The sequence below is a fragment of the Apaloderma vittatum genome, unplaced genomic scaffold (assembly GCF_000703405.1).
Source record: "Apaloderma vittatum isolate BGI_N311 unplaced genomic scaffold, ASM70340v1 scaffold4088, whole genome shotgun sequence".
Lineage (NCBI taxonomy): Eukaryota > Metazoa > Chordata > Aves > Trogoniformes > Trogonidae > Apaloderma > Apaloderma vittatum.
The window spans coordinates 103,601-117,492 of NW_009728903.1; the positions used below are offsets into that span (position 1 = coordinate 103,601).

Below are 13,892 nucleotides of genomic sequence, written 5' to 3' on the forward strand. Positions count from 1 at the left end.
CAACTTTAAGTGACTTGGTGAGGTAGTTATCAGGTTAAGGTGAAATCCCACAATGGGATAAATGCACAATTTGTAGATATTTGAGATGGTTGGATTCAGGACAGTATCAAGAACCATGAACTGCTGTTCAGGTGGCACTAAAATCTGATGGGTTTAGGTAGTTACACAAGCCCTGGAAAGCATGTCAGAATCAGTACAATTAATACAATGTATTACCTCCATGTAATATTCCTTCCCAAAATTCTGTGAAAGTGTTAAATAAACAATAGCCCAGCTTAGACAACTCAAATGGGATTTACCAGAAGGTCTCACTACTCTCTACCCTACTGCAAGAGTAAGAACAAAGTGTGTCAGGTGGCAGAGGAAAGCTGAGTTTTCCCATAGAGTTCCCATCTCACCTTTCCCAAGGGCTGTTTGAAAAGCCTGGCAAAGGAAAGCCCTCAGGGAAAAATGAGAAAAGAATAAAAGGAAAAACAAAAAAAGAATTTCTACTTGTCTGTTTTTTTTGAGTCTTTCTCACTAGCATCTCATTAACCTCTCAGCAAATAATTCCCTATTGCAATTGATTTTTACTGCTGTAATATTTTCATAATAACTAACTACTTCTTTTCTAATATGACTTCCATGCCCTCTGACCAGCTCTAACCATATTAAGTATTTCTCCCTTTTCCTCACAATCAACTTTTCTCATTTTGTTATCTTTTTTCTAGGATGTTTATTAAAATTCTATAATATTGATCCTTAAATTATCTGATACAGTTCACTCTGTTTGTGTGACCTTCTTTCAGTATCACCAAATACACAGGTTGTATGTTAAGAGGTTCCAAAAGCTGTATAAAGCTTTTTACCTGTAGAAAACCAAAGATAATTGTATCTTTGTTACTTGGTAAAACTCATATATTCTAGATTTATTTTCTTTCGTTCCTCCTGTATTTTTAACTGTCCTTAAAGACTGGTGACAAGAACAGCAAATAGTGCAAGACCCTCAGAGTTTAGCATTCCTTGCTTTTGCACCTGGAGTAGCTGCACACTGTGTAACACCATCGCTAGAGAAGAATCTGTAGTGCGGCACTTGAGAGGAATTTATCACAGTAGAGCAAACTCTCCAGTGCCGCTGCTATTTCTTCTGGAGGGCAGCTTTCACAGGGTTAAGAAGAAAAGATAACTCACAAATAAAAATCTAAGTTAAGGTGAAATTAAACCCTGCAGGAACTGAAGCCGCTAAGTCTATTTTTATTCAGGGGAATAGCGTCTGGATTAACAGCATCTCGGTGAATCGCTCCATTGTACCACTCACAGGCGTGTCCCCATCCCACACATCAGCACCTCTGCAGCTGACCCAGACTCTCAGTGCTCGTGGAACAGGAGACCAGATTGGTCCCAGGAAATTAAATTAGGATCAGTGGAAGTAACAAGGACTCCACCTCTGGTGAAGCAGTACATTTGGGCTAAAGGCTGCTTTGAATTTAGGGTTGAGACCTTTCTTCGATTTTCTAGAAGTGAAAAATATTGTCTCCTCATAGCGTACAAGGATATAGATCTAGGGATATACTTACTCTTCCATTTGATTTTTATCCTTAGACTTTGCTTCTGTGATCTTCTCCTGCCTTTTCTTGTCCATTTTTTTCTTCAATTCTTTCTTCTCTCTAAAGCGTAAAAAGTAAAGCCAAGTTCAAAATGTATCTAAACAAAACTTACACAGAGCAGTAATCCATTACAAGGGAAATAACACCTTACTTTTCACATGTTTCCTTCAGCTTCTTTAGCTGGCTGTTCTGACACTCCTCTGCTACGTCTGTCAACTTCTGAATAAGCTAAAAAAAATAAATCCCAAGAAACAAAAACGTATTTAAAGCTAAACATCATACATATATCAAAGTTTTCTCAGAAGTCTGTACCAGACATCAAAGTGTTACACTATTCCCTGATTAATTACCAATGAATGATCCGATGCTAGTAAACATTCTTACCGGTATAAATGCATTCTTACCTGGTGGAGTTCAGGCAGACTTGTGTATGTCCAACTTACACAGGGACTACTACTTCTCTGTACATCAAAGTGATACAGTTTCAGAAAATTAAAATTCAAACCCAAAATGTATTTTGCAGATTTTACCTTTGCTGGGAAATAAAATACCTACAATCATTCATAAATGGTCACAAACTGAATTTACACAATACAAATTACAAACTGAAATCCTGGGGCACTGAATATTCAGTGTTTTCTATGAGCACTGAAAGCATTCCTCCTGCACTGAGTATTATCACATGGAACAGCTTGGATTTCAGGGTGGGTATTTAAAATTCATGCACAATAGCGAAGAAAGGTAAGCACAGATAAGCATAGCCTATATTTTGAATCATGGATTCAAAATATCCGAGTTGTTGGTTTGAAATCTGCTGTGCGGCGCTGGGTCCCTTCTCATCCGTGCTGAAACTGCTAACAAAAAGCATGTTTATGCTGATGGGAGAGGACACAGGGACGGGGCTTGTGCCCAAGTTCAACAAATGGTGAATTAAAGTGGGAAATGGGACCATTTTGGTTTGATCACCCCCTCTAGTTTTAGTTTGATTCTGCAAAATAATCCTCTCAGGATGGTGAGCCCGAGAATGTATAATAATGCTCAGCTAGTCTGATGCAGCTTTTCATTACGTAGATAAAAGAAAGATACTGACAATGGGCTCTCCTCTAAAAGAAAGACATGAGAAAGACTCTCCCAGCTGCAAAGCTGATTTTAATTGGAATATTAACTCCTGCACAGCTCAGAGGGAAAACTGTCTGAAGGTTTCTGTGCTACTAAATGAATTTACCCTCACACTACCTAACTGGACAAAGGTGAAAATGTAACTTTCCTTTGAGCAATATCCGTGCATCCACACTGGAGCAGTTGTGTGATAAATACATACAACCGGTGAGAAATAAGGCACCGCTTGGGAGCTGCAGCTCTGTGCCATGATCCATGGGAATGAGTTTGTGAAGAGGCTTTGCTGAGCAGTATCAACACATACCGCTCCTTCGACTTGCTCTTTCTGGATGGCAGGGCAGAGTAGACAATAATTTTTCCCCAACAGTAATGAGGCAAAACATCATACAACAGATCAAAAATTGTAATGGAGTATTGTCTGGAGTTGAGAAACAGTTTGCATTCCCGTAACACCTTTTGAAAATGTTCTTTTCTGTCTGAGAATATCCATCAGCATCAGTTGCCATCTGCCCCAGCTCCTCTATTTCAGCTCATAGGGCCTATGATCCTGCTGTAGTTGTCAGCCAAACTCCAGCTGTAAAAACACAAGCTGTCCTAGACTGACGGATGCAAAATATTTCTTCACCATATACAGATCATGTCCCGCGTTCCCTTAAAGCATTCTTCTGCATCAGGAGCGCTGTTTGGTGCAACTCTGTGCCCTGGGAATGTTTGAATTGATTTTCATTTATTTATTGTCACTGTGTTTCAATTTATTTTCCAGCTAAGCCCTCTTCTTTGAGTGTTGTACCTTTAAGAAAGTGGCAGAATAAAACAGAAACATCATCTAAAAGTTGCGGTAAACCATGTAACTAGAGGTAAGGACTCCGCCTTAGCAGTATAATAATCCTGTTGACTTTCTGCATTCCAGACAAAGCTTTCCAAGTTGTTAGAAGTTTTAGTGACAAAGGGACACAACAACACCTTGAAAACGCAGCAGACCACCAGGAAATCAAGCTCTGAAGTGGGACTCCAAGTAAGATGAAGTCCCACTTCATAATTCATGCTGCTTTCATCACTCACCCTGAGATGGCTAGAAAAAAGCAGACAACATAACAAACATACCAGCTTAATGTGCTCTCGTTTCTGATACTTTTCACTGTAGTACTGCTCCTGTCGGAGATTTAGCAGCTGCTGTTGTTGTTTCTCCTTTAGCTCGACTAGCTTCTGGGTCATTTCAGAGTCGAGCGCAGCTAATTCCTGTTCAATAGTTGAAGAACTGTGGTCCGGGCTGCTTGTTTCAGATCTGCAAAGACACACGCAGACACAGCCAAGGTCTAAGTTACTAGGCTACAGGTTTCTCAGGATCATATATAGGGCCAGAAGATGGTTTTAGCTCTACTAAGTCAAATAAATTCATCTTTTAGAAAAAAAAAAACAGCGTTGGCAGTTTATTAATAGGATAGCTATTGCTTTTAAACCTCATTTTATTAACCCATCATAGCGGTGCAGAGCAGACTTAGTATAAATAAGCTATAAATGCAACTGCCAAAATTTCCTATAAACAGATGCCCATGGAACTTGTTTATTCACTTCCAGATATGTAACTTAAACTTCAAAGCTGCAGAATCCTCAGTAGAAATCATGAAATGGTGAATGCTAAGTATTTTGAAAACTGAGTCATCTTTGCATGCACTTCGCAATAAATTTAAGTGCATAACTTTACATCTGCATTTATAAAATGCTTTAAAGGGTAGGAACGTCCCTTTATTTGGTATTTTCTTCCCCCTTCAGGAAATGCCATGCATAGCACACACAGAGGAAAGTGCTCTGTGCCATGGTGACTTTAGGAGGAGAGCTAACACCCCAGTGGGGAGTAAAACTCAGAGAGGCAGTACACACAGAAGTAAAGGAAAAATATGAGGAAGCTAAAAAGCAATGCTAGAGCAAGTGTGTGGGGGTTTTGTTTGATTTTGTTTTTTTTTTTTCTTTTTCAAGACAAAAGGAAGGATAGCTGTAATTGTGAAAGGAGACATGATAACACTAAACCGTTCAAGGACAAAATAAGCAGCAAAAGCAGTACTGTGCTCAGGCCAGAACTAAACTAACCCCAAGAAAAAGGCTCTGCTGCTGTGTTTACTGCTGTACTCAAGTGTTAAATCAGTTGTCTGGGAAACCTCAGAACAGTAAATGAGATGGACAAACCAGCAAAACCTTGAACAGAGAGGGCAGACACTGAGAATAACGAGTTTGCTCCTCAGAAATTCGCAGAAATTACAATGCAGAGAACTTGCTGCACTGGCTGCCTCTCTTGTCTCTCCCAGGTTCAAGCTTGCAGCTGCTGTCCATTGGAATTACTCCAACTGAAATAGTGTGAAGCTGCTTTCATCTGTCCGAGGATACGAACCGCAAGGTAGCCTTATTTTATTGCTTAGGTCTTTCATTGTATTTGAATATTTGCTAAGAGGTTAAGTGGTGTCACTGTGCTAGGTGAGGATAATTTAAATACAAAGCCAGAAGAGAGCATTAATGAACACTAAAGTCTGAACATTATGCTATTACACTACACATTTTAGAGCTAACATTTCTCACATATTATGGGGAAAAAAAGATAAGGCCTATGTCTAAAAACTAGCTAAAATACTGTCTTTTAAGAAACATGTTCATTAAAGAAAGTTCACAGCACAACCAACAAAACACTTGTGCATGTGTATAAATAAATACTTCAAACTTCCTATAGACAATGGCTTTAGTGAATCTTGGTGAAATTTTAGACGACATAAACCACGGATTGCTTCTAACTAGAGACAACAGGGTTTTATGGCGAGGTGATACGGGGACTCCTGATGAAGTAGTGATTTATACTTTGTAGTTACAGGCAAACAGCTTCAGTAATAATTTTGAATGATAAAAATCTCCTTTTTCCTTGGGATGCAGTATTCTACTACAAGGCTGCTGCTTGAGATAATATGTACTTGCAAGTTTGAAAATCCCTAAAAGTATAGTCCTAGATTTTTAAAATTCAACCTCAGATTTTTAACCTTCAGATTTCTCTGTACTTGCACATAAAACTTCGCATCTCTGAAATCCCTGTGACAGCTCCATGCAATAGACTTCAGGGTTTTATTGCCTGATATCATGAATGATTTATGGCCAGATCATAACAAAGTAAAAAACCAAAATCCTATTTACTCAAAGATAAATGAGTCATTTTATGTATTCAGTTTGATTTTCTGCTTAAATTTGAATAGAATATGCTAGAGAAAAGAAAAAAAGCATGATGTTGTTTTGTCTGCTACTATCTGTCACATATATTGATGATGTGTGATGAAAACTGAGCGGATAAAATATCATTGGGCGTGCAGTTGACAACCAGTCATTAAGGGAGTTTGTTAAACTCAAGTGTAGAACCCAGAAGGCTGAAAACTGGCAACAGTTAAGGCCAGCTGATTGTAGATATACTCCCAGTGTTAAGAGCTTATTAAGCTCAATGACATTCTGTCATCAAGTAAGCATAAATGAATAAGCCCCTTCCTAGGGACAAGTTATGGCCTGAATCCCAGTCACTTACATTTAGAGGTACTAACCAACAAGGTTGGCAGCTAGAGCATGCCCGCAGCTTTTTTTCTCTCATGGTCTCCTACCAAACAGTATCAAGTAATTTTTTTAATGTTCATTCAACGTCTTCATATTTAAGAACTGCAGTTATATGTAAAAGGGACTTTTGTGCTTATTACTTTTAAAAATAAATCACGTTAAAATGAGAATGCTGCACTAATGGGAGAAATAAAAATTCAATTGCAACAGTATCAGGCAGCGATTGCACCTATGTGTGTATATGTTCTGCCAGGAGTTAAGAATTCATCTTTACTAACACACAGTTCCTTATCATACGAACGAGGCAGCAATTGTGGAAAGATTAGTAAGTCATAACTGTCTTTGCATTTAAAACTGATAATGATAAATACAACTCTCCTTTTTTATTATTACCTAGACAAATAATATGAAAATTATATCAGCACACACAAAGGGATAGGGCAATGCACAGCTTAGAAGGAGACATAGCACAGAAGGGGTGTGTATGCAGAAGCAAAGCCAAGCAATCATTAAGAGATCCCCAAGTCCTCTGGATCAAGCATCATTTAACTTGTAGTCAGATGTTAATAACTTTCAGGTCTTTCTTTCACCTAATTATGTATCTGATGCCTTGTACTCTAGCATGATTTTCTTCTAGGGCTCTGACTTGGAGACAATGTTCTTCATTCCCAAATTCAGAATATCTGTTTTACCCATAAACAGCATAAAAGAGGACTAAGTTTTGTTTCTGTTTTGACACTTGGCCCTCTTCCACCATCAGACAGCATGCTGTGGTGGCCCAGAGTAAACCAATTGCTTAATATGGGCAGGATGACCACATGTGCTGGCTGTAAAAACTTGCTTGAAAAAGGAGCTACGTTATAAAGTTGTATTGTTAAGTGTGGGGCAAAAGTTTCCATGGGTCTGATACTCCTTTCTCCTGAAGGAGGCTGACACGGGAGAAGATGGAGTCCTCTGATAAAAAGTGCTGCAGTTGACCTGAGCAGGAAAGTAAAACACTTTATTCAGGTAGTTTTACTTCTTTCACACCGTGGTCTGGCTCCTGAACTGTCCCAGTAGGTAGGGGATGCCCCCTCTCACAGTTTGTGATTAAGCTCACTACTAACCACTGGCTGCTGCTGCCAGCACAGTCGAGTCACCTGTCCACACCAGCGGTCACAGGAACGTCCCAGGGTAAATATCGCCTGCCCTCATTTACAGAGAAAGAGGTAAAAAATGGTAAACAACTTACCCGGCTCCTAGCAGCCAAGCAGCACATCATGGAGAGGGCTTGTTCTGATCATCTCCATATCAAGGCCCTGACCTCAAACTTACTGTTCTTGATTCTTTTCTTTGCACTAATTTCACCTCCATATTAACTGTCTAATATAAAAGAAGACTTGAATAAAGACCTCCAGTACCAAGAACAAGACAGATACGATTGACATACCTTTTCTTACTGTCTCTTTTTGCTGTTTTTTCTAAAACTGCTCGTCGTCGCAGGTAGTCATTTTGGATTTCATTATACTTTGCAGTGTGCTCTTTGATAAGGTCAGTGGTTTTCTTGTGGTGCCTCTTCACAAGGTCCTTCATTTCCTTGTAGTGCTTCTTCTGGAGTTTAACAAAAGACTTCTGTTGTTTTAATTCCTCAATAGTCTGTGCTTCCACTTCTACAATGATAACAACAAAAGCCACTTCAGTTTTCTAATAATGTATGTTTTCTATCAGAGAAGCCAGGAATTGCCATTAGCAAGAATGAAACGAAGTGTGCTTGTTTACTGCAGGTAAGTGAAATCTGATAACTTAAACTAAGTGGGATCTAATGCAGGAGAATTACTATAAAATAAACTGAATTATGAGATTTGTAAACTAAACTCTAACTCCAGGCTGGAGGATGTGACTCCCAGTTGAACACTAGGACGCTAACTGCCAGGCAAGTTTGCTTAACACAATGGTAATTTCAATTTTGTAGGAGCAATGAGAATACTGCAAGGCTAATGAAGTCAAAATGGTTTCACTGCTGTTCACAATACTCAGAGCAAATTTAGCTTCTGCTCTCACAAGAATGCTGGTCTTTCGTCTGCATTAGATGGTAATGTTGTGTTTGTGAAACTACAACAATGGGGTATTTTAAAAAAATTCTCCATTGGCACCCAATACTGGTCTCATGAAACATGCTCAAACATTTATCAACTTCAAAGCTGAGAAAACACAGTATGTACATTTTCTGTGAGTTACTGCAGTCCTAATCACTCAAAGAAATGTCTAAGCCAGGTGGTCTATTTAATTGGATAAACACAGTGTATCATTCATGCAATATAAACTGGATATTTATTACCTGTGAGGACACTCTGAATAAGATCTTCTGTCTTTGCAGGTGCTTTCACCGAACCTAGAGGTAAAAGAGATGACTAATCCTTTTAGAAACAACAACCATCACTGTGCTTTTTGATTTAATATTAAAATGTGGCAGGTGACACAGAACGTACACCCACATGGGCATTCATTAATTGTTTGAAAGAACACATCTATTGAGCAACATGGAAAACACCACCGACCCTGTGAACCAACACAGAAAGGTAACCTGCCGAAAAGCCACCTCAGCTTCAGTGCTCTACTTATGAGGAGGATGTTATTGAACTGATACCACTCCTATGAGTCATTTAGATGGCATTAGGCCGTCAGTACAACTGCCCTATGTCAGTGCAAAATTTCTGTACACAAGATGAATCCAGCTCCTTGGAGGTCAGTTAGATCAAGCCTATTAAGACTGCAGTCATGAGACGATAAACACTGAGGTTTAGCAAGCATTTGTTATAGGAGGTATGTCAACACAAATATTTAAGTATTTAAGACTGTATTTTGTGTGTGGAGTAAGAGGTAACTACATGCACAAATTAGGTATGTTTGTAAAATTATTTAAAGAGGCTCCTGCACTTGCAAGAATAACAACAACAAAAACCTAACAATTTTTCTTGCTTGTAAATAACTTCAGTTCCACCACAAAAGCGACTCTTGTGTATTTCATGAAGACTAGCCCTAATGGCATACAAAGTAGTGGGAAAATTGCTACCAAACGAACACCCACCTCTCCTTTGTTCTTTAAATCTAAAGTGCACGAAAAAATATTTTGAAAATTTATTTTGAAAATTTATTTTGAAAAGATGGAACTTCTTTGTTTTCCTTTTTTTTTTTTTTTTACCTGGTGCTGGTTGGCTATGGACAACCTGAGTTGCTGGTTTCGGTGTAAGAGAGGCAGTGCAATTTACTCCATTTTCTGCTGGTGTTGGCCTAGGTTCGTTGTTAGCTTCAGATGGTGCATCTCCATGGTCAATCTGAAAATACATAATGATTGACATTACACTTCCCAACTAACTGGCTTAAAATTATTTAATTGCAGGTCTAGTTTAGCCTCCTTATTAAAAACACAGAATTCTATATTTGTTACATATAAAGCATTCAAAAAGAAAACACACCAAAAGATATCCTTAAGAGCCATGGTAAACCACGTGGTTCATTTTTGCAGGATAAATTCCAAGAAGAAATAGAGCATGTATTATTTTGAAAAAACTGTTCTTATTTTAAGTGGATATAACCCATCAGAGACATTTCTCAGTACAGTATATATTAGCTGCACCAGATGTGAAATCTGTATTTTATTCGAAACCATTGTTCTCTGCCACAAAACGTTTTTAGAAATAATGCAGAACCTGGCATGAAAATGCTACTCAAATCCCTGCTGTGAGCAAAATGTGTAGACAAAATTACTTTTAAATTTCAGAGATGCACATAGTCCTATCATTATTCACTGTTCTAACAGAACAGAGACATACTTCTGATTCCCAAGATCTTACATTCTTGTAATTACACTCCAAAGATAATATGTAAACAGTACCTCCATCCTGCTGCATAAATACATCTGTGGTATCCAAATATTTAAGCATTTCCCACAATCTTTTCTTTCTCTCCAGTTTCCTAAAGGCTCAAGCTTACAGTGTACGTTGCACTATGCATAGAACATCTTATAATTTTCCTTGTGACCATCAGGTTTTAAGCAGGCGCCCAGCACTCAGCACACAGAAGGTCATTCAAAGCAATTTTTATTTTGAAATGGCCAAGCCTCGCTTCCTGCTGTCCCTGCAAGGGGCCAGTTGCCATGGTGTCTCAGGGCAGTTTTGGATTTGTTCCTTCAGCTCCTTCCATTTCACTCTTTAATGGTAATCACATTACATGCAGAAGCAGGATACCACAGTTGTTGGTTTTTTCCCCTTGATTACTCCACACTTGCAAAATCTCAGCCTGCACTGCATCAATAGAGGCAAAATACATTTTGATCTAACTGTTTCATGCTGCTCCTACTGCTGCTTTCCTTCATCTTGGCCCTGACAACATACTGTATATTGTCTCAAGAGCCTATTTCTACCAAAATTATAGGAGAGACACTGTAGTCAGAAACATGATGCAATTGAAAACCAATGCCAACAATTTCATTTATATCAAGGCAGAATGATTGCAATAAAATAAGTAAAAACATGATCTGGCTAACATTTATGACAGCAGAACAATGTGTCTGGCAAAAGCTGTAGATGTGACAAACACATAGAGATACAGTTATCGCCTCAATTCTCCTTAAAATACAATCCTCACAGGAGTGAAGCAATTAATTAATTTAATAAAAACCAATGCTTGCTATATAGATAATCAACATTTTACTAAAAAAAAAAAAGCATTCCTAACTTCTGGCAAGTCTATGTCCCAAAAATCACTGCTCGGGAAAGCAGGTATTATCTTCTGTTTCTGAGGCTAGGTTTGTATGTGGTGTGAAATGCTGCATTGTATCTTGTTGAGAAGCTATTAATATAGCCTGTCAGTTTTGGACATAAAACATCTGTTTTCAGAAACTAAAGCAGAAAAGCGAGACAGGATCAGGAAGTGAATAAAGAGTAATTTTCACTACATCAAGCAATCTAATCTCATTAAAAAGCACTTTCTCTTCTCATAATTCATCACACAGAATGCTAAAGTAGACATGATTTTTCCATAGTGGAGAATATTTTAGGCTCTTTTACAAACATGATGCAATCTAGCCTTATAATTTATAGCTTTAATATTCACAGAAAATAGTTTATACTCCGCACATTGCCACACCTTTTGCAAGACAGTATATTTACTGAGTAGAAAGATACATACCCACAAAGGTACATATCTGTATGGTCTATTTTTATTTCTACACAGAAAAGGAGCTGCCAGGTATCGAGCCCGGGAGATCTCCCCTGTGCTGCATTGTGAGACTAGGCAGGCAGTTCTTAAGTCTGTTTCCCTCTATCCTCCTTGCCAAAGTATAAGCAAGGTCTCCGTATGAGAAGTGTCAGATCAACTTCATTTCCATTTCTGTAACTTGGTGTGATCACCATGATTTGCAAAATTATGCCTGAATTTTCAAGTTAAAATAGTGGTAGCAGATACGCTAGGTGCTGCTGCTCTCCTAGAGATGGTTTTGTTTACTTTCCCTATCAAAATAATTTTATTTAATCAAAGATGCCAACTGGCTTCATTTGATTTATATGCCCGCATAGAAAACAACAGTTTCTATTTCAACATCATTTTATGGGCAGAAAGAACAGGTCAGATGCTCTGCTGCTTCCCTGTCAGACACATTAAGGAGCCAGCCAGGCCTCCAGGCTCCCGGACTCCACAGTGGGAATTAACATGCAGCCCCAGAGATAAAACACCTTTTATTCCAGCTAGCTTTCCCTAGACCCCCCCACACTTCTCCTCCCTGACTGCAAGGGTGAAAAAGTTATGTCAACCTACTTTAGGCTGGGATTAATTCATCCCAAGGAACTCTCTGCAAATTTCTACAGCTTATCCTCTAGTCTGTAGAGGACAACAGGGAAGGGAAGAGAAGGCAGCCTTTGCCACCTGTGTGCTCACAAAGATTTACAATATGTTCAGGTAAGTACAGTTAAAGGTGCAAACCCACACTGCAGGTATTACAATGCTTCCATTCTGCAAAAATAGCAGTTCGAAGGCTGGGTTGGAAAGCAGGAACTGACCAGAAAGCTAAAGGCAGGAATTCATGTTACGCTCATCATGGGAATGTTGCAAATACATACGGAAAAGATGTAAATTTTGTCAGTTCTTCAGCATTCTTCATTTATGACACTGATAATTAACTGGCAGTGTAATCTGAAGCTTAAAGAAAGGCTAATTTATTTGTTCAAAACAATTCACTATTAGGTAGCTTATTTGATTACTGTTTTGCAAGAAGCCTGGAGAACTTCTTACAGAGACGCAGTTTAAACTTCTAGGTAGCAAAGAAAAAAACCACCAGTTTTCCTCTGTGACAGCTCCAAGAACCCAGCTCAGACAAATAATTGTGTGAGGGGAGGGCAAGAGGTGTGGGGAGGTGGAATCTGTACTAGGAGACAGCCTAGCTTTGCACACAGACATTTATAGTGTGTAAATTTAAAACTTTACACAGGAAAATTGAATCCAGCTGCGCTTATGTGTATATTTCTGACAAACATACTTGGGTTTATTTGGCTATATTGCCAGTGAACGTACTTGCAATTATTAACTGATGTGATTCTCATGGGCCAATGTAAGTGAATAGAACAGCCCAGCTGACTGATGAAAAAAACGTTACCATCGCATAACATGATTACCAAGTACAGTCCAGCTGCCAAATATCTTACCCAGAACTGGCATTTATATATAGAAGATAACAATGGTGTGTTTTAAGCGGCTATTTTGTACCTGTCCCTTGCTGCTGCATCTAACGGAATGGTTATACATTTTTAGCAAATCCACCACTACAATCATGACAGTTTTCTTTCAAAAATATTTCTCTGCTACTCCAAAACAAGCTCCTTTATGAGCTTTCAGCTCCTTGACATATGGCAGCACTACCCATGAGCTACAATCCATCTTTCCTTCCTATTTGCTTTAGAAGATACTCTATGCCAGAATTTTCCTAACTAAAAAATAAGCCTGTACAGACCAGGAAAATCTGCACTTTTTCAAAAGTAAAAATGACCTCTAAGGTATTTAAATGATTATGTTAAAAAAAGGCTTTGCTATTAAAATAGAATCTCATGTGTAGAGCGTCCTAGATAAATGTCTAAGATACTATTGAGCATTTCACAGTGTCCTCATTCAGACGAACTTGTGACACTGCACACAGAGTAAATTGTTGGCCACTGAATTGTAATGACTTTCACTCATCTGGTCTGCTCTGGGAATGTATTCTTGGTTACAAAATCTAGTTCAATGAAGCTTTGCACATCTGAGAATTGAAGAAGACAGGCACCAGAGCTGAGGGCAGTTTAGGATTATAAAGCATTTCTCCATCTTCACCAGAGACCTGCATGGAGTGCCTTTTGTTTCACATGATGTACCTAACATCTGACACAAGCAATCTTTAGCAGACAAGTTTGAAACACTGCTATAAGACGTTCCCATGACATCTAGAACAGAGAGACTGAAAGTTTGAATGTGCGTAGAGTTTATCAGAAACCAAAGCTGAACTGCTGGTACTCTCGATTATGTCAAAATAACATCTACACGTGTCTGCACACCACTTGCAGTGGTACAGAAGAATAGGGTTTACAGGTTAGTCCATAGGTAGCT

The 13,892-nt window shown here is 38.7% G+C and overlaps 1 protein-coding gene across 1 annotated transcript in view; it reads right to left on the bottom strand.

Moving 5' to 3' along the window:
• Positions 1-13,892, bottom strand: part of PLCB1 (phospholipase C, beta 1 (phosphoinositide-specific)) — a 123,672-nt gene that overhangs the window by 60,397 nt on the left and 49,383 nt on the right. The window contains exons 16-21 of the mRNA XM_009874236.1: positions 9,463-9,595; positions 8,599-8,652; positions 7,711-7,930; positions 3,810-3,990; positions 1,738-1,814; positions 1,557-1,646 (exon numbers count right to left, since the gene is read on the bottom strand). Coding sequence (XP_009872538.1) covers positions 1,557-1,646; positions 1,738-1,814; positions 3,810-3,990; positions 7,711-7,930; positions 8,599-8,652; positions 9,463-9,595 — 755 coding nt within the window. The remainder of the gene's footprint in view (positions 1-1,556; positions 1,647-1,737; positions 1,815-3,809; positions 3,991-7,710; positions 7,931-8,598; positions 8,653-9,462; positions 9,596-13,892) is intronic.